General features: G+C 41.7%; 1 protein-coding gene across 1 annotated transcript in view; it reads right to left on the bottom strand.

Annotated features, from left to right (window-relative positions):
* Window positions 1-6621, bottom strand: part of Drg1 (developmentally regulated GTP binding protein 1) — a 30364-nt gene extending 23743 nt beyond the window's left edge. Inside the window, exons 1-3 of the mRNA XM_048450002.3 lie at window positions 6461-6621; window positions 5096-5219; window positions 1832-2007 (exon numbers count right to left, since the gene is read on the bottom strand). Of these exons, the coding sequence (XP_048305959.1) occupies window positions 1832-2007; window positions 5096-5219; window positions 6461-6502 (342 nt within the window). The 5' untranslated portion in view covers window positions 6503-6621. The remainder of the gene's footprint in view (window positions 1-1831; window positions 2008-5095; window positions 5220-6460) is intronic.
* Window positions 6622-20346: the final 13725 nt, after the last annotated feature.

The following is a 20346-nucleotide window of genomic DNA, read 5'->3' as shown; positions in this document are numbered from 1 at the left end:
AGAGTGCTGGGATTAAAGACATGCGATAGCTGCCTTAAATGTACCTTTATTTTTCTGGCTGGTCAAATTCTATGCTGTGCAGGCTAGTCTCTTGTCAACAAGACACAAGTCAGAGTTACCTGAAAGGAGAGCATCTGAACTGAGAAAATCAGACTATTAGTGAGCCTGTAGGACATTCTCTTCTTTAGTAATTAATAAGGGAGAGCCCAGCCCTTTGTAGGTGGTTACATCCCTGGGGTGGTGGTCCTAGATTCTGTAAGAAAGCAGGTTGAGCAAGCCATGGGAAGCAAAACAGTAGGCAGCACCCCTACAGCTGACCTCTGTATCAGCTCCTGCCTCCAGGATCCTACCCTGTGTGAGTTCCTGTCCTGACTTCTTTCAAAGATGAACAGTGATATGGAAGTGTAAGACAAATAAAAAAAAGTCTATCCTCCCCAACTTGTGTTTTGGTCATGGTGTTTTATCACAGAAACAGAAAAACATATGCTAACTTCAAGACACCCTGCCAACCAGGTGTGGCGTCAAACACTTATAATTCTAGCACCTCACAGGCTAAAGCAAGGACAAACCTGGAGTTCAAGCCAGCCTTGACTATATAAGATCTTTTCTCAAAAGACTCATTTCTGGGCCTGGAAAGATGGCTCAGAGGTTAAGAGCACTGACTGCTCTTCCAGAGGTCCTGAGTTCAATTCCCAGCAACCACATGGTGGTTCACAGCCATCTATAATGAGATCTGGTGCCCTCTTCTGGTGTGCAAGCATACATGGAAGGAATGCTTTACACATACTAAATAAATAAATCTTTAGGGATGGAGAAATGGCTCAGAGGTTAAGAGCATTGCCTGCTCTTCCAAAGGTCCCGAGTTCAATTCTCAGCAACCACATGGTGGCTCACAACCATCTGTAATGGGTCTGGTGCCCTTTTCTGGCCTGCAGACATACACAGACAGAATATTGTATACATAATAAATAAATAAATATTTTTAAATAAATAAATCTAAAAAAAAAAAAGACTCACTTTTGGGGCTACAGAAATAGTTCAGTGGTTAAGAACACTGGGTGTTCCTCTACGGGACCCGAGTTCAATTCCTGGCATTCACATGGCAGCTCAGGACTGTCTGTTCCAGGGAGTTTATGCACCAGTCATGCACATGATGCACAAATATACATATATGCATGTAGGCAAAATATCCATACACATAAAATCTTAAAAATTCACTCCCAAAAGTCACTTTGTACATAAAGCTTTGTCTCCGATGCTTTCCCACCATTATCAGATTAAAAAAGTAGTCCCTTTTTTTAATGTATCCTCATAGGCCCGTCTTCATTATATTACACTATTGTTTTTTGTTTTTTTGGTTTTTTTTTTTTCTTTTGGTTTTTCGAGACAGGGTTTCTCTGTGGCTTCAGAGCCTGTCCTGGAACTAGCTCTTGTAAACCAGGCTGGCTTTGAACTCACAGAGATCCGCCTACCTCTGCCTCCCGAGTGCTGGGATTAAAGGCATGCACCATCACCGCCCAGTATTACACTATTGTTAAACCATTTAATGTAGCAACTGTTAAGAGATGAGGGGCCAGTCGGGCAGTGATGGCAAACACCTTTAATCCCAGCACTCAAAGAGGCAAGCGGATCTCTGAGTTTAAGGCCAGCCTGGTCTAAAAAGTGAGTTCCAGGACAGGTTCCAAAGCTATATAGAGAAACCCTGTCTTGAAAAACCAAGAGGCCTAGGAAATAAAAAGACCTGACACACTGTGGACCACTAATAAAGAACTTCTGAAATGCATGAAAACAATGGATTTCTCTCCTTTCTCGGGCCGCGAATCTTACTCACCTGGATCTTGGCACCTTTATATCTGATGACACCAGGCACAGTGGTCAAAGTAGTGAATTCATACGCTGCCACTTCAGAATACACTCCTGCTAGGTTGCTTAGCAGAGTTGACTTCCCCACAGATGGGAAACCCACAAAGCCAATTCGAGCATCACCTGTCTTAGCCACATCAAAACCTGAAACATTAACAAACATCAAAAGACAGCAGTTATCCTTGGATGCATTACTACTCACCTAAGTCCTTGCACATTTTTGTTAATGTTTCTCTAACTTTCTGAGGCTTATTTCTGAAATAGAACTCAAGCATAAAATTTACAATTCAATTTAATGCAGTACTTAATTAAAACAAGGTAATCCTTTATTACTTAAATTATAACAGTTTTTTATATAATATTTAAATAATGAAGGTTAGCCAGGTATGGTGATATATACCTGTAATCCCAGTGGTTGGGAGGTAAAAAGCAGAAGGATCCCAAGTTTGGAGGTCAGGTTGGAATATCTGAGGTCATCTCTCAAAACCACAATATGCTGTGGCTGGAGCACTACTGCTCTTGCAGAGGCCCAGACTCAATCCTTAGCACTCACAAGGCACCTCTCAGTGATCTGTAACTCCAGTCCCAGAGGATCCAAAGGATCTGATATGCTCTTCTGGCCTCCAGGGACACTTCACACACAGAGTACATAAGATATATATGTTCAGGCAAAACACCCAACCACCCACCCAAAAAAATAACACAGGAGTTGGAGATGGCTCTTTGCTGCTCTTGTAAAAACAAAAACAAAAACAAAAACAAAAACAAAAAAACCCAGGCTTGGTTCTTAACGTCCACATCAAGCAGCTTTAAGTGCAGTTCCAAGAGATGTGATTCCTTCTTATGGCCTCTGAAAGCACCGGTGCACATACACACAAGTAACCACAAAGACACAGATAGACAGACACATACACTTTGTTTTTTTGAGCTAGGGTCTTACTATACGGATGTGGCTACTCTGGAAGTCACAGAGATCTACCTGCCTCTCCTTCCAAGTCCTGGGATCAAAGGTGTGCACCACTATGCCAAGCACATACATAAATTTAAAATATCACCTGAGTAGTGGTGGTGCATGCTTTTAATCCCTGAACGCAGGAGGCAGAGGTAGGCAGATCCCTGTGAATGAGGCCAGTATGGTCTACAGAGTGAGTTCCAAGGACAGTCAAGGCTAACAGAGAAACCCTGTTTAGAAAAAAAATAAAATCAAACAAAAATTTAAAATATCAAAATAAATAAAGTCAGGCATAGTGTTACATAGTGTTAATCCCAGCAATTCAGAGGCTGAAGCAAGGTGGCACTCTGAAAGGTCAATTCCAACCTGGCCTACATAAAGACCCTGTCTCAAACAAAACAAAAACACAAAAAAAGCAGGGTGTGGACTTGGAGTTCTACGTCTACCTCTGGTTTGGATTTTATCTTATATCTGAGAATAGTGTAATCATGTTTTTTGATGAGGATATACTTGAGTAGTCCAGGTTACACTGGAACTTGCAATCCTCCTGCCTCTAGTCCCAAGTACTATGTGTTACCAGCTTTTGGGATTCTGTGTGCCTATGCCTGTGTTCGTGAGCCTGTGATGTGTAAGTCAGAGGCTGACATCAGATGTCATCCTGGATCAATTTCTACTCTACCTGTTAAGACCTGGAACTCACCTTCAGCTAGACTGTTGACCAGAAAGCCCCAGGAACCCTACCTCTACCTTTCTAGCACTGGAAGTAGAAGAGCTTTTTCCATGGGACTGGGATCCAAACTCGGGTTCTCACACCTACACAGCAAGCACTGAAACAACTAAGTTCAGAGCTGTTGGTGGGTGTTTCTAGCAAGTATGCAAAATATCCCGCATTCCTTTGAGTTCTAATCACAGCTCTCTCCAGTTTACTATTTCTGCTTTCACAGTCCAATCTCTTTACACCAGCTTCCTTACTTCAACCTCACTAAAGCTGCAGGTGTATCCATTTCAATAAATCTATTTTTGGGGGACATGAGATATAAATAAAACTACTGTTTACTTGCATTATACTCAGTTGTCTTTGAAACCAGAAAACTAAAATAAAAAAAAATATAATTCAGGATTTAAGGCTTAAGGACTTGACATGTAGTTCAGTGGTAGAAGACCTGCCTAACATGCACAAGGTTCCTAGGATCAAATCTCAATACTGCAATAATTTATAAATAAACAAAATTTTAGGCTTCAGAGCTGGGAACAGTAATAAAACATCTGCCTAGCATGTATGAGGTACTGGGCTTGATCCCCAGTACTAGCAAAATATGTCAAGCTTAGAAAATACAAATAGACTTTAATAATTTGGAGTTTTTTGTTGCTGTTGCTGTTGTTTTTTGAGACAGGGTTTCTCTGTGTAGCCCTGGCTGCCCTAGGACTTGTATTGTAGACCAGGCTGGTCTTGAACTCACAGAGATCCACCAACCTCTGCCTCCCGAGTGCTGGGATTAAAGCCTTGCACCAAAAACTGCCCTGCTAAAAGTATTAACTACATACACAAAATAAATTTTAAACGTTTAAAAATAATGGGGCTAAGGAGATGATTTAGAAGTCAGTGTGCATGTTACACAAGCATGAGGACCTGACTGTGGATTCTCAGCACCCACGTAAAAAAGCCTAGTAACAGCTACACACACCTGTGCCCCCTAGCAACAACTACACATACCTGTAACCCCTAGCAACAGCTATACACACCCGTAACCCATTGCTGGCCTACAGGCAGATCTTCAGAGACTGATGCATAGTTAGTTCAGCTGAACTGGTGAGTTCCAGAATCAGTAAGATCTACCTCAAATGAAAAAAAAAAAAGGCAAATAAGTAATAATAAAGTAGCCAGACATGGTGGTGGCCTTTAATTCCAGCACCTGGGAGGTAGAGCCCAGCAGATCTCTGTGAGTTCTAGGCCAACCTGGTCTACAGAGAGGAGTTCCAGGACAGCCAGAGCTGTTACAGAGAAATCCTGTCACAAAAACAAAAAACATTCACAGAAACCAGGCGTAGTGATGCATGTTTTTAATTCCAGCACTCGGGAGGCAGGTGGATCTCTGTGAGTTTGAGGCCAGCCTGGTCCACATAGTGAGTTCCAGGATAGCCAAGAGCTATACAGTGAGACTCTATCTCAAAAGAAACATACAGGCATACATACATTCATACACATACACACAACTCTGACATATTAGTTTAATAGAAACCACATGCACACACACACAAATAATATATGGAATCACAAACCTTCTCCTGGCCCACCACCACCGCCACCTTTCGGAGTGATGAGCTCTCTTCGAAGCTTGGCAAGGCGAGCCTTAAGCAGCCCAAGGTGATGTGCTGTAGCCTTGTTCTTTTGAGTCCGAGCCATCTAATAAGGGAAGAATCACAGCCATAAACCTGCAGCCCCTTAGAAAAGATAAAAGTATCTCGAATCTTCCCAAAAGCTGAAAGCATGATGTCTTATTCTCCGAGGTCCTACTAATGTCAGTGTGCCCATTCCATTTATTTGCGGATTTTGGGGATAGAGTCTCTCTAAGTAGTCCTGAGGGTCCTAAAACTCCCTATGTAAACCAGGTTGGCACTGAATTTACAGTTTCACCTGCCTCTATCTCTGCCTCCTGAGCATTGCCTAAATATTTTTTAAAAAAGAAAAATCCAAGACTGGCTAATGCCAGCACTCTGGAGGCAGAAGTGGATCTCTTTCTCTCTGTCTCTCTCTGTCTCGTTCAAGGCCAGTCCCATCTACATAGTTCTAGAACATCCAGGGCTTATGTAGAGAGACCTTGTCTCCAAAAAACGAGTGAGGGGAGGTGAAAACCCAGGTTCAACTAAATAAGCTCAAAGAGTCAGTGGACTTGCTGCCAAGCCTAAAGATCTAAACTCAATCCCAAAATCCTTATGTCAGAAGGTCAGAATGACTCCCATAAATTATGCTCTGCTCTCCCCCCATAAATGATTATGATAGATAGACAGACAGAGCTCTAAATTCACTCTCCCCACCATTCAGCTCATTTTCCTCACTACAAAAGAAAAAAAGGAGACCCAATGTGATAGCACCACGTCACTCCAATTCCTATCCACAGATGGAACTAATGTCCACCTCCACCTGCAGGATTCGTTTCTACTGGACCCGGTCTAAAACAGGATCATCATTTTACTAACTTTAAAAAGCCCTGAACTTCGTTGGGTGGTGGTGGTGCATGCCTTTAATCCCAGAACTCAGGAGGCAAAAGCAGATCTCTGTGAGTTCGAGGCCAGCCTGGTCTACAGAGAGTGCTCCAGGTAAGGCTCCAAAGCTAAACAGAGAATCCCTGCCTCTAAAAAAAAAAAGCCCTGACCTTCTCAAGCATCACATACTACGCTGAATACCGGATCGGGTACCAGCCAAGGACTAGGTATGGGGCCAGGAGGTGAAAGAGGGAGCCCCCTAATGTTAGCTGAGGGGCCCAGGCCCAGAGGCGCTCATGGAGGGGGTAAGGAGCCGAGGCGGTGCAAGCTTGGGGTGAAGGAGCGGGAAGGAGTTGGTGGCAGGCACCGAGGCGACGCCGTCGACGGTACATCGGAGCAGCGGCACCGGTTGGGAAGGGAGGCGCCCAGCGCGCCCTTTACCTCGGCTTCGATCTCCGCGATCTTCGCTAAGGTCCCGCTCATGGTGACCACAGGTCGAGGCGACGCTGGCCTTCACACCACTTAGATCCCTTCACTCGCCGACCGCGCCTCAGGCCACCGCCGCAGTACGCAAGCGCGGGACTTGCTGCTTCTCGCGACGCGGTTCCGCGAGAGCTCCGCGCCGAGACTCATGGTGCCCGGCACTCTCCGCCTTCCCCTCCGACTCCGCCCCGTTCCGCCAGCCTCTTCGGAGTCATAGAGCCCGCGGCCGTGGTGACCAGAGCGGTCGCTCGGGCTGGACTCCCGGAGCGCGCCGAGGGTCGCGCGCAGCTCGGCCCCACCCCGCCGGATCTGCGCTCGCCGGATCTGCCCGAGCGAAGCTTGCGGACAGCCAAAGACCCAGATCCGGAGCCTGGCGAAGTCTCTGCTGATACTTTGGGTCCCCAGTGACCTGGGCTTTCTAGGTTGTCGAGAGCCCAATCTTCAACCTCTCGAGAAAAAAAACAATATTTTTTTTGAAGAGTTTTGAGGAATCCTTTGTTTGCCGGGCATCTTGAGGAGATGCACTCGATGAGCCACAGTTAATGCGTGGATTGAATGAGGAACTCCAGAGAAAATCGTTACTTACAACAGCTGTATACTGAAAAAATTGGAAATTATGTTAGCACTCATTAGAAGGGAATAGATAAATAAAAAGGTACCTCTATCCTGTAAAATAGAATTACAGCTACTGAAATGTGCACGTGTAGTCTGCCTGGAAGAATGTCCCGGGTTTGTTAGATGGACGGACAGACGACTGAACCCTGTAGGGATGTCTTCCGTGCCGCTTGTTTGAAGTTCACTTAGAGAGGCAGAATTAGACAAGTACCGGAACATTTTGCTTCAGGTGCCGAGGATGGAACCTAGAGTCTTGTGTGTTCAAGGCAAGCATTTGAGTACCACACACCAGGTCAAAAAGTACATTCTTAGAAAAAAAAAAAAGAATCAATCTTAAAGCAAGGTTCTTGTTTCCTGTAATGCCAGCCTGGAGGGTTCCTTGGACCCAGAAGTTGAACACAAGCCTGTAAAGGACAGTGCTTAGCCTCCTATCGGCGGGATGAGACAAAGGGAGCCTTTTGCCTTGTTATTATTTAGTTGGGCTGGGTTTTTTTTGGGGGGGGGGAGGGGGAGACGTGTCTTTTTCTTTTTATGAGACAATGTCTCACTGTGTAGTTTTGGATGACCTGTATCTCATTCTGTAGACCAGGTTGGCCTGGAACTCACCCAAATCCTGTCTCTGGCATGCTGGGATTGTAGGAATATACCACCACTCCTGACCCACCTTTCACTTTTGATTCGATTTTTTTTTTCTTTTCAGCTAATTTTGTTTGATTCTATTTGTCTCTAATTTTTTTTCCCCAACACAGGGTTTCTCCATAGCTTTGGAGCCTGTCCTGAAATTCACTCTGTAGACCAGGGTGGCCTTGAACTAACTCACAGAGATCTGCCTGTCTATGACTTCAGAGGGCTGGGATTAAAGGCACGTGCCACCACCGACCAGCTTCTAATTTTTTTTGAAAATTAGATATTTTACTTAGAGCATGTCATGTCTCTGGAGATTCTTTCTATATACAATTTATTTTATTTTATTTATTTATTTATTTTTAAATATTTATTATGTATACAATATTCTGTCTGTGTGTATGTCTGCAGGCCAGAAGAGGGCACCAGACCTCATTACAGATGGTTGTGAGCCACCATGTGGTTGCTGGGAATTGAACTCAGGACCTCTGGAAGACCTTAAGGAAGACCTCTTAACCACTGAGCCATCTCTCCAGTCCCCAATTTATTTTATTTTATGTGCATTGTTGTGAGGGTGTCAGATCCCCTGGAACTGGAGTCACAGACAGTTATGAGCTGCCATGTGAGTGCTGGGAATTGCACCTGGGTCCTCTGGAAGAACATCCCATGCTCTTAACCACTGAGCTATCTCTCCAACCCTGTGTCTAGAGCTTGGTGCTCATGTGGAGGTCATAAGACAGCGTGGGGGTCAGGGATCAGCTTGGATCCTCAGGCTTGGCAGGAGGCACTCAGGCAACTCACTGGCCCTCCACATAGTTCTGTGTTTCCATTTTATCCAGAGTGATTCAAATTACTGTGCAATAATACAATTTAAATTTTAAAAACCTTCTCTCCCTCAAGTGTTCTGTGGCAAAGTCACCAGCTTGCCTAGGGTTGTTGTGCTTTTCTGAAAGCAGCTTGCTCTGTGTGAGTGAATTCCTGTTGATAGATTAATCCACTGGGAATTGACAGACCAGACTTAGCCCATACAGATGGCCTCCACCCAGCCAGAGCAAGGTTTATTTATATAAGTTTGTAAATAAAAACTATTCCAGCTTGCCAGGATAATGATGAGAAATTGTATCTGGCTGAAGGGCGGGGGACAGGGAAAGAAAAGCTTTTACAGAAAGTTCCCGAAAGACTCAGGGGTTTGCTTCTTCTCTTTAACCTCAGCCTTTTCATAAATAAATTAAGGAATAATGAGGTAACTCGATCCAGCACCATTAGTAATGGAGAAGGGAAGACTAGGCAAGGAAGTCCAGCTGGAGTGGGGCATGATCAAAAAATGAGTCTTAAAAGACAGATAAAATCAAATCAGCAGCCCTTACCAACCTGGAGTGCTCGCTTGTGGAATTAATTGGACAATTTCAAGGCATCACTGCTCTGGGAGGAGGGGTCTCCTTAACAAATCTGTCACATAAAGTCTGCAGCTAAGTTAACCATTTTGTTATCCATAGTGTTCCAAAGGGTAATATTTGTCTTCAGAATGTTGGGTGGCCACTGTATTCATCCAATAATCGTTTACTGAGCTCTGATGGTGCCCGGCACTGTAGCAGGCCTGGGGACAACAGAGAGTGTCTTTAGTGTTATTAAGTATGCATATCAGGAGCAAGTCTAGGCCCTTAAATTCAGCTCTTTACAGTCATAACCCAGGTCCCCTTGGTATCTGCTGCTGGTTACAGGGGGATTCTGTTTTCCAGAGAACAAGAATGAGCCGGTGGAGCCGAGTGTGGTGGCTCACACCTGTAATTCCAGCACTTGGGAGGCTGACACAGATTGCTGTGGGTTTGGGGCTAGTTAGGGTACACGGTGAGTTCCAGAATAGATTAGCTCAAATTAGTAAATAAAACACTAATGTCAGATGTGGTGCACATCTGTAATTTCAATCCTTGGGAGGTGGAGGCAGGAGAATGGGGAGTTCAAGGGCTGCCTATGCTACATGGGTTCTCATCTCAAGAAGAAGAAAACCTAGAACAGAAGCCTGCTTCCTCTCTTGACAGATTTACCCATTGTAAACAAGCTGCAGTGTTTTAAATGTCTCTGCTTTCTTGAGTACTTATGGGTTTTGAATGATTTGTGAAACAAAATATATGTAGTCCAGGCATAGCATGTGCTTTCATGCTCAACAGTGTTTTCTCTGACCATGCCATTTCATCAGCCTCATCTGATTAACCTCATAGTTGTCGGATCCTTACGGTCTCTGAGAAACATTTCTTGGTACTCAAGGCTGGGTAGGGGCTCTAATCTTTGGCTTCCTCAGTAGCATGTTTTTTGTTCCTTTTTTTCTTAAAAAAATAAATAAAATAATAATAGTAATAATAAAAAAACGGAGGTGGTGTTGAGCAATGACTCAGCAGTTAGGAACCCTTGCTGCTCTTGCAGAGGATCCTGATTTGGTTCCCAGTACCTGTATGAGGGCTCATAACTCTGTAACTCCAATCCCAAGGGACTTGACCAACATTCTCTTCTGGCCCTAAGGAGACCAGACATGCATGAAGCACAAAGACACGCACACAGGCAAAACGCTCATGTACATGAAATTAAATAAATAGAACTTTAAACACCTATGTATGTCTGTGTGTGTACAAGCTAAGATGGGCTCATGAAGGTCAGAGGACAGTTCCTTCTCCTCCCACCGTGAGACCCAGGCTGGAACTCCTGTCATCAGGTTTGAGCAGAAAGCGTTTTGGTCCAATGAACCAACTGCCAATCTTTCGGTGGGGTTGGGGTAGAGAGGTGGCAAGGTCTCATGTAGCCCAGGCTGACCTTTGTTAGATTCTGAAGCACAGAGTACAGAGACAAAAGGCAGGAAAGAGCCCAGAGTCTGACCTCCTCAGATAAGACTGTGTTTATTAGCACACACAGTGAGGGATAAGAACCTTCTCCGGGAATGGGGGCTCTACCAAGGGAAGGAGCATATTTGGAGTTTATCTGGAGACTACGGAATGAGGAAGCATGCAGTTGTAGGGGCTACTGTGGATCTGAGCTGTCTGTTCAATCTCAGCAAACATTCCCCCCCAGGTTGGGGCTGACCAATAATGGTTGAGCAAGGCCAGCTGTAATATCACAGGAATCCTGTTTTTACAAGCAAGGCACTCTCAACTTTCAAATTGGTGTATGACTAAGAGTGCTGACCAACAGGCGTGTGCCATCATGCCGGGTTTATGTACTAGTTCCATTGAACACAGAGTTTTGTGTGTGCTAGGCAAGCCCTGTACTTTTTTCTTTTCCTTTTTTTCCAGACAAGGTCTTGCTTCATGACCCAGGGTTTCAAACACTCCATATTCCTCCCTCCACGTCCCCCAGTGCTGGAACTGCAGGCATGTGCTACAATGCCCAGTTTAAAAAACATTTAGCTGGGCATGGTGGCACACACCTTTAATTCTAGCATTCAGGGCAGAGGCAGGCAGATCTCTTTGAGTTCAGGGCTAGTTTATATCAGACTGACTTATATAGTGAGTTTCAGAACAGCCAGAACTATGAAGAGAGACCCTGTCCCTACCCCAAAAACTAAACCAAATAAACAAAATTAAAAAGCCTACAGAATGGCTCAAAGAACAAAGGCTCTTGTTGCCTAACAATGTGAGTTTGGTCCCTCACAGTCATGTAAAGTAGAAGGTGAGAACTGATCCCACTAAGTTGTCTTCTAACCTTCACACTCATGCTACAGCATGTTCAACACCCCATACATAATATTTGTTTAATGCTGGTGAGAGCACAGAGAGACAACTCAGCGGTTAAGAGCTCTGGCTGCTTTCCAGAGGACATGAGTTCAATTCCCAGCGTCCACATGGCAGCTCACAACTGTCTAGCTCCATTTCCAGGGGGATCTGATGGCCTCTTCTAACCTCTGCAGGCACTACATGCACGTGATGCACAGACATACATGCAAGCAAGTAACCATCCATCCAAATTAAGAGAATTTTTTTAAAGTTTTTAAGCATGGTCTGGAGAGATGGTTCAGCAGCTCATACTGCTCTTGAGAGGACCCAACTCAGTTCCCAGCACTCGCACCAATCAGGTTACTACCCACTGTAACTCCAGCTCCAGATGACCCAACACTTCTGGCCTCAAGTGCACATCCACCTGGCAGTTTACAAGACTTCTGAAAGAATTGTGGCAAAGGCAGGCATTGAACTAATGAATGTAGGTTAATGAAAAATATTCAAGGTAACCCTTTGCCACTGGAGAAACTCCATGAGGGTCCTCTCCCAGGCCCCTATGCCAAATCCAGTTCAGTTGTTTCCTGTCATCATAGAGGAACCTCCTTCGCAGAGCAATTAAACAACCTAATGCTATTGTAAGAAACCATACTGCTCTGGATAAAAGAACAGCTATAAGACCGAGCAAAAAATTTAGGAGAGACCATAAAGCTAGTATTTTGGCAAACTTCTATAAATGAAGAAAGACCAAAGATAAAAATATAAAAAAGTTGTCATTGAATGTCTGGTAGACACAGATGCAGATGTAACAATAATTTCATCAGAAACTTGGCATACAAATTAGCCTCTTCAGGAGGTAAATATTCAGTTTTAAGGGATCAGAACTTTATCTCAGAAAAAGCAGAGCACGAGATGGATTGAATGTATAGGGCCATAAGGACAGAGAGGAATATTAGAACCATATGAGGCTAACATAGCAATGAATTTGTGGGGGGATTGTGATTTGTTATAGCAATAGAATACTCACAATAACATTCCCCCAATCTTAGAAACAAACCATAAATTGAAATATGATTTTGGGAGACAAGTGGTGGTGCTGCATGCCTTTAATCCCAGCACTCAGGAGGCAGAGGCAGGCAGATCTCTGTGAGTTTGAGGCCAGGCTGGTCTACAAGAACTAATATCAGGAAAGGTTCCAAAACTACATAGAAATCCTATCTCAAAAAAACAAAGCAAAACAAACAAAAAAAACCCATATGTTTCTGGGGAAAATGTTAAAAGATATTATAAAGGATAGTTATGGGCCATTAAGGTTGTACAAGAACAGGGCACAGCAGCTGCTGATATTTCAAAGGCACCAAAAGTGCTACCATTAAAATGGTTGACAGACAAACCTGTATGGGTTAAGCAATGGCCTTTAAGAATAGAGAAACTGCAGGCTTTAGAACAGCTGGTACAGGAGCAGCTAGATGCTCAGCATATTGAAGAATCAACAAACCCTTGAAATTCTCTTTTATTTGTTATTAAAAAGAAATCTGGAAAATGGAGAATGGTAACAGATCTAAGAGCTGTTAATAAGGTGATTTAGCCAATGTACTCTCTACAGTCTGGCATTTCTCTGCCTTCTCAATTATCTAAAGGAGACCTCTTATAGTTATTGATTTAAAGGTTGTTTCTTTTTTTTTCTTTTTCTTTCTTTTTTTAAGACAAGTTTTCTCTGTATAACTTTGGAGCCTGTCCTGGCACTAGCTCTGTAGATTGGGCTGGCCTCAAACTCACAGAGATCTGCCTATCTCTGCCTCCTGAGTGTTGGGATTAAAGGTGTGTGCCACCACTACCTGGTTAAAAGATTGCTTCTTCACTATACCTTTATAAGAAAAAGCTAGAGAAAAATTTGCCTTCATAGTGCCTATTTATAAAAATTCTCAACCTGCTAAAAGATATCAATGGAAGATTCTCCTACAGGGAATGTTAAATAGCCACACCTGTGCCAATATTTTGTAAGTCAGCCATTCATTGAAAATGATACACAAGCAATTTTCTGAATCTATAGTTTTCCATTACATGGACGTCATCTTCCTATCTGATTCAAATGTAGATACTTCAGAATGAATGTTTGAAAATGTAAAGGAAAGGGGCTGGAGAGATGGCTCAGTGGTTAAGAGCACTGACTGCTCTTCCAAAGGACCCAGGTTCAATTCCCAGCACCCACATGGCAGCTCACAACTGTCTGAAGAGCCAGTTATAGGATCTGACACCTTCATACCAATGCACATAAAATAAAGTTAAATAAACCATAAAATATTTTAAAAAAAAAGAAAATGTAAAGGAAAATTTGCCTTGTTGAGAATTACAAGTTGCTCCTGAAAAAAAAATACAAAGAGAAGATTCTATTATTTATGCTATGAAATAGGTTTACAAAAAAAAAATTGACCCCAAAAGGTGCAAATTAGGAGAGATCGATTGCTGACACTTAATAACTTCCAAAGATTGCTAGGAGACATTTCCTATCTACGGCACACTATTGGGATAGGTTATGATGACCTGATTAATTTAAACAAAACCATTGATGGTGACAAGGACTTAAATAGTCTCAGTGAATTATTAGTTGAAGCTGAGAGAGAATTGGCTTTGACTGAAGAGAAATTACAGAAGGCTCATGTGGACCGTGTGGATCCGAATCTTAGCTACATTATTATCACACTGCCTTCCAAACATTTCCCTACAGGGATTTTAATGCAGAGGGAAGATATTATCTTAGAATGTAAATTTCCCCACATGAACTGAGCAAAAAATTAAAAATTTACATGGAAAGGTCTCTGAGTTAATTCTAAACAGTTTTTTGCATATTATAACATATAATATATTACAGGTATACCACAAAATCCTAAAGTGCAGGAAGTTAGAGAAAGATCAACTCAAACTTTAAATGATATGTTAAATAAACAGAAAGGGATGATGAAGACCCTAGAAATAGATCACATAATTCTTTATTTTTTTAAATATTTATTTATTTATTTATTATGTATACAGTATTCTGTGTGTGCCTGAAGGCCAGAAGAGGGCACCAGACCTCATTACAGATGGTTGTGAGCCACCATGTGGTTGCTGGGAATTGAACTCAGGACCTTTGGAAGAGCAAGCAATGCTCTTAACCACTGATTCATCTCTCCAGCCCCTTAAATGCTTTTCTTAAAGAATAAATTGTAGGCAGGGGCTGCTTGTTCATTTCCTGGTTTCCCAGACATGAAATAATCACACAGAAATTGTATTAATTAAAACATTGCTTGGCCTATTAGCTTATGTATATTTCTAGCTAGTTCTTGCATCTTAAAGTTCTTGCATCTTGCATCTTCTTTATTAATCTGTGCATCACCACGACGTCGTGGCCTAGTGACAGAGTTCCAGTGGGCTCCGGAGGGCATCCTTCTCCTTAAGCAGCTACATGGCTGCTTTCTGACTCCACCCACTGTCTCTTCCTCTGTCTGCTTAGAATTTGCAGCTTGCCCTATTCTGTGCTGCAATAGGGCAAAAGCAGATTATTGAACAATGCTATTCACAGCATACAGAGCAGAATCCCACTTCACCTCCCCTTTTCAGTCTAAATAAAAAGGAAGGTGTTGGGGCCTAATGGAGTCCTGGCCTTCCTACTCACCTCCCCTGTTGGTGACCTTTCTTGTCCTTGTTGTTTTGGGTTTCTGAGAAACTTGCAAGTTCATTACTCTGAGTTGTTTACCAACCCTGCTTCCTGAGTACACATTGCCTTGGCCCTAACCCGAGGATCCAGCGATGAGGTCTCCATCCTGTTGGCCCACCTGTCTGGGTTAGGTATAAAACCCTCTTGGTGATGTACAATAAAGGCTTCTGATTCTGCAACATCCAGAGTGCGTGTTTCATTAAACCTGACGTCCTTCCTCGGACTGGGTTAGCATCCAGGATGCACTGGCATGGCAGAAGGTTTTAAATTTAACATAGTAAAATTACATAAAACAATACAGTTATCAGGCAAGAATTATAGTTACAATATCTACATCTACTTTATCTTTTATCATAACTAAGGAAAACTATAACTATCTATCCTTCAATTCCATCAAAGACCCCAGAAGGATATAATATTACTTAAGTAAACAGGAAGTGTGCCGGGTGGTGATGGCATATGTCTTTAAACACAGCACTTGGGAGGCAGAGGCAGGTGGATCTCTGTGAGTTTGAGGCCAGCCTGGGCTACAAGAGCTAGTTCCAGGACAGTTTCCAAAGCTACAGAGAAACCCTGTCTCGTAAAACCAAAAAAAAAAAAAAAAAAAAAGAAAGAAAGAAAAAAAAAGAAAGAGAAAAGAAAACAATAATATAATGCAAAGTTCTAGTTCTTAGAAGTTATTACCAATTGTTTAGCATAATAAGGAAATGTAGCTTAGTAATTAGTCACCTTATTACAATTAAACTTTTACTCACATTATGTATGGGTTCAACGTCAAACAGTTATATTTTAAATAGACAGCTCATCTTCAAACACTTAAGAGTTCTATATAATATGGAATTTAAGATGTTTTAATAACATAGGTTCTTTTTTTATGACAATGAGACATGTCTGCTCCTGGAAGCACCAATCTACTTCAGAGAAGATAATCGGCACCAAAGAAACTCCACATGGAGTTTACTTTCTTTGTGGCAAAAGTAAGCCACTGGGTAAGAAAGTGCTCTTCCTTCTATTACTGATGGCATGCTGTCCTAACTGGACAAGCAGGACACAAAAGAGAGTGACTACAAAACCTTGCCCAGACAAGGTGGGACAGTGCTTCAAATATCCTGCTTCATAGCAAAGGCTGTCAAATATTCTAGGCCTGTAGGCCGAAGATGGATGATCCGACGTTGCAGAGGAACCTTGGGTGACTGTCCAGGCAGGCAGCTGTTTCTGTCATTTCTCACATCTTTTGGAAGTCACTTGCTCGTGCTTTCTGCTTACTCAGTTAATATTATTTCCTTCTCAGGTCTTTGGCAGAGTTGAAGACTGGATAGTTATTGTTTTACTTGTTTACCAGATGAAGAAAAGAAACTCACTAAAGAGGTGTAAAGTGTACAAGGTTGAGAGGTATCGAAAGATAGTTTTGGATGGCAATGCAAGTTATGATAGAAAGTAAATTAGGTACAAGACCTTGAACTAACCAAGATAGAATAGATAATGCAGTATTTTCTCTGTATTTGTCAAATGTGATGGATTAGACATTGTTGATATTCTTATTGCTGTATATATTGTATATAGTTAGTGTACTTATTGTGTAAGGTTTTTCTTATATTAGTTATAGTCTTTTATTTTAGACAAAAAATGGGAAATGTAGTGATATTTTGTTTGTGTTTTAACAAATCAAGCTTGCCTGAAGATCAGAATGCAGAGCTAAGCCACTAGAGGCTAGGCAGTGGTGACACACACCTTTAATTCCAGGTCTCAGGAAGCAGAGGCAGACAGATCTCTGTTAGTTCAAGGTCACACTGGGCGACCTGAAATTGATCCAGTCTATAAGAGAAACAGAGTTCATACAGAGGTTATCCCAGCACTTGGGATCCCACGCCTTTAATCCCAGCACCAGGGAGGTGGAGACAGGAGTGATATGGATGGCAGAAAGAGGAATATAAGGTAGGAGGAGACAGGAGCTATTTGCAGTCTAAGGATGCAGTCTGAGGTGCAGTCTGAAGCAGTCAGTCAGAGGAAGCATTCAGAGGAGGCAGATTGTCCTTTTGGTCTGAGGGTTTGGTAGAGGTAAAAGGTTTCTTTACTGGTTGGCTCTGCTGCTTCTCTGACCTCTCAGCTTTCACCCCCCAATATCTTTCTCTAGGTTTTATTTTTTTATTTTTTTTTAAATATTTATTTATTTAGTATACAATATTCTGTCTGTGTCTATGCCTGCAGGCCAGAAGAGGGCACCAGACCTCATTACAGATGGTTGTGAGCCACCATGTGGTTGCTGGGAATTGAACTCGGGACCCTTGGAAGAGCAGGCAATGCTCTTAACCACTGAGCCATCTCTCCAGCCCCCTCTCTAGGTTTTATTAAGAATAATTAGAATTCATTCTACAGTCACTGTTTAAGGTTTTATTTTAAACATATTACTCACTTCATCATTTTTTACCACAACAGTGCGCCATAGGTAGGAAATGTCTCCTAGCAATTTTTGAAAGTCATTAAATTCTGTACCTGGTTTCTCCTAATTTTCACCTTTTGGAGTTTAATTTTTTGTAGACCTATTTTATATCCTAAACAACTCACTAACAGAATTTCCTCTTTGAGTTATTTCAGAAGCAATTTGTAATCCCCAACAGGGTAATTTTTTTTTTACTTCTTCAAACATTCTTTCTAAAGTATCTACATTTGAGTCAGTTAGTAAAATATCATCTACATAATGGTTAACTATAGATTGAGGAAATTGGTTATCATTTCCAATGACTGACATACAAAATATTGGCATAGGGTGTGGCTATTTAACATTCCCTGTGGGAGAATCTTCCAATGAGATCTCTTAACAGGCTGAGAATTATTATAAGTAGGCACCGTGAAGGTGAATGTTTCTCTGTCTTTTTCTTATAAAGGAATAGTGAAGAATCTATCTTTTACATCAATAACTATAAGAGGCCATCCTTTAGGTAGTAGAGAAGGCAAAGGAATGCCAGACTGTAAAAAGTCCGATGGTTGAGTCACCTTATTAATAGCTCTTAGATCTAATACTATTCTCCATTTTCCATATTTCTTTTTAATAACAAATACAGGAGAATTCTAAGAGTTTGTTGATTCTTCAATATGCTAAGCATTTAGCTCCTGTAACAGCCATCCTATGACCTGCAGTTTCTCTGTTGTTAAAGTTCATTGCTCGATCTATACAGGTTTGTCCACCAAGCATTTTAAATGTAAAGATCAGAAGTTGGCTGGAGAGATGTTTTAGTGGTTAAGAACACTGGCTGTTTTTCCAAAGGATCTGAGTTCAATTCCGGCATTCACATGGCAGCTTGCAACTGTCTATCACTCCTGTTCCAGGGGTTCTGCTGCCCTCACACAGGCATACATGAGACAAAACACCAAACAATGTTCATAAAATTAAAAGAAATAATTAAAAAAGAGAGATCAGCAACTCTTGTGCCATGTTCTTGTATAATCTGAATGGTCAATGACTGCTCTTATAATACCTTCTAATATTTTTCCCAGAAACATACATTAATTTATGGTTAGTTTCTAACACTGGAGGAATGTTAATCTGAGTATTTCATTGCTGTAACAAATCACATTCCAACAAAGTCATTGATATGGTAGCCACATATGACTTCAATTTTCCTCTCTGTCCTTCTGGCCCTGTATACATTCAACCCATATCACATTCTGTTTTACCTGAGATAAAGTTCCAGTCCCTAAAAGCTGAACATTTGCCTCCTAAAGAAATCAGTTTTGATTCCAAGATTCTGGTGCAATTATTGTTATTTCTCCACCTGTGTCTATCAGACCTTCAAATAAATGACATCATTTATTTGTATTTTTAATTATGGTCTTTGTTTATTTATAGAAGTTTGCCAAAGTATTTGCTTTACAATTTTCCTGAATTTTTGTTCTTTCTTCTATAACTGTTCTATTATCCAGAACAGTATGGTTTCTTACAATAGGCATTAGGTTCTTTAATTGCTCTGTGAAGGAGTTTCCTCAGGATGACAGGAAATGACTGAATCTAATTTGGCCTGGGGGCCTGTGAGAGGCCTCTCAATGTGTTTCCTAATTCAGAGGGTTACCTTGAATGTCCATCATTGATCTACACTCATTAGTCCAATACCTGTCCTTTACCTACTACATAATTCAGAAGGGAGGGGTTTCTGTTTGGATTGTGCTTAGAAAAAAACATTGTTTCTAGGAATGCTCCGTTTACAATCCTTTTTTAGGATTTACCACAATTGAAACATTTGACATTTTTTTCTTCTAGCCTTTTCCTATCCAAGCATCATCATGGTCATGAGATTTAATATTGATTGTATCTCAGATCCATTCCTCCAAGGGTACTTATTTTTAATGGCCTAATTATACCCTTTGCATTGTGCATTAGCATTTTCAAATGCCAGAGATTTAATTATTATTTGTCTAGCTTCTAAATTTGGTATCATTCTATTTACTACTGAAGTCAATCTATAAGAAATCCAAGAAGGTTTCCTTCGGGCCCTGTATAACTGTAGTAAATGACTTAATTTTCTTTCCTGCTTCTCCAATTCTGTCAAGCATTCAAAGCTGCTGCATGGCACAAAGTCAATGTATGGTCAGTATATAGAGATTGCCTTTGTACATTAGCGTAATCTCTGTCTCCAAGAAGTTTGTTTTGGGAGATTTCCATACCTCTAGCCCTACTTCACTGTCCAATGGTCTTAGTCTCCATCTTTCCACCAGGTCCTCCATTGTAAATGAGACCCAGGCTGCAAAGACTGCTGTAACCAAACTTCCCCAGTCTTGAGGGATAGTTCTTTTATACATTGACCATGAGTTTAACATCTGCTTCACAAAGGGTGAATGAATACCATATGAAACTATCACTTCCTTGAATCTCCTTAAATGTAACATTTCCACAGGAGTCCATTCAGCTCTTTCACAAACTTAGAGATATATATTATTTGGCAGTTGTTCCTATAAGGCTACCGAATAAATTAAAGTTAGCTGTTTGAAAACCTTAGGCTGTTCCTTCTAACCTTAAAGTGCAATGCTGAGATTGGTTCCCTGTAGTGGTATTTTACTTGTATTTTAATAAATAAAACTTGCCTGAAGATCAGAGAGTAAAACAGACCCACTGGTCAGCTTTACAGAGCAGGCAGTGGTAACACACACCTTTAATCCCAGTAGCCACACTAGTTGCCACAGAAATGGTACCTGCATTTTTTCCCAGCCCTAGA

The sequence above is a fragment of the Myodes glareolus genome, chromosome 8 (genome assembly GCF_982192425.1).
Source record: "Myodes glareolus chromosome 8, mMyoGla1.1, whole genome shotgun sequence".
Taxonomy (NCBI): domain Eukaryota; kingdom Metazoa; phylum Chordata; class Mammalia; order Rodentia; family Cricetidae; genus Myodes; species Myodes glareolus.
Note: the sequence above shows the minus strand (reverse complement) of the source record. Positions and strands in the feature narration are given on the sequence as shown.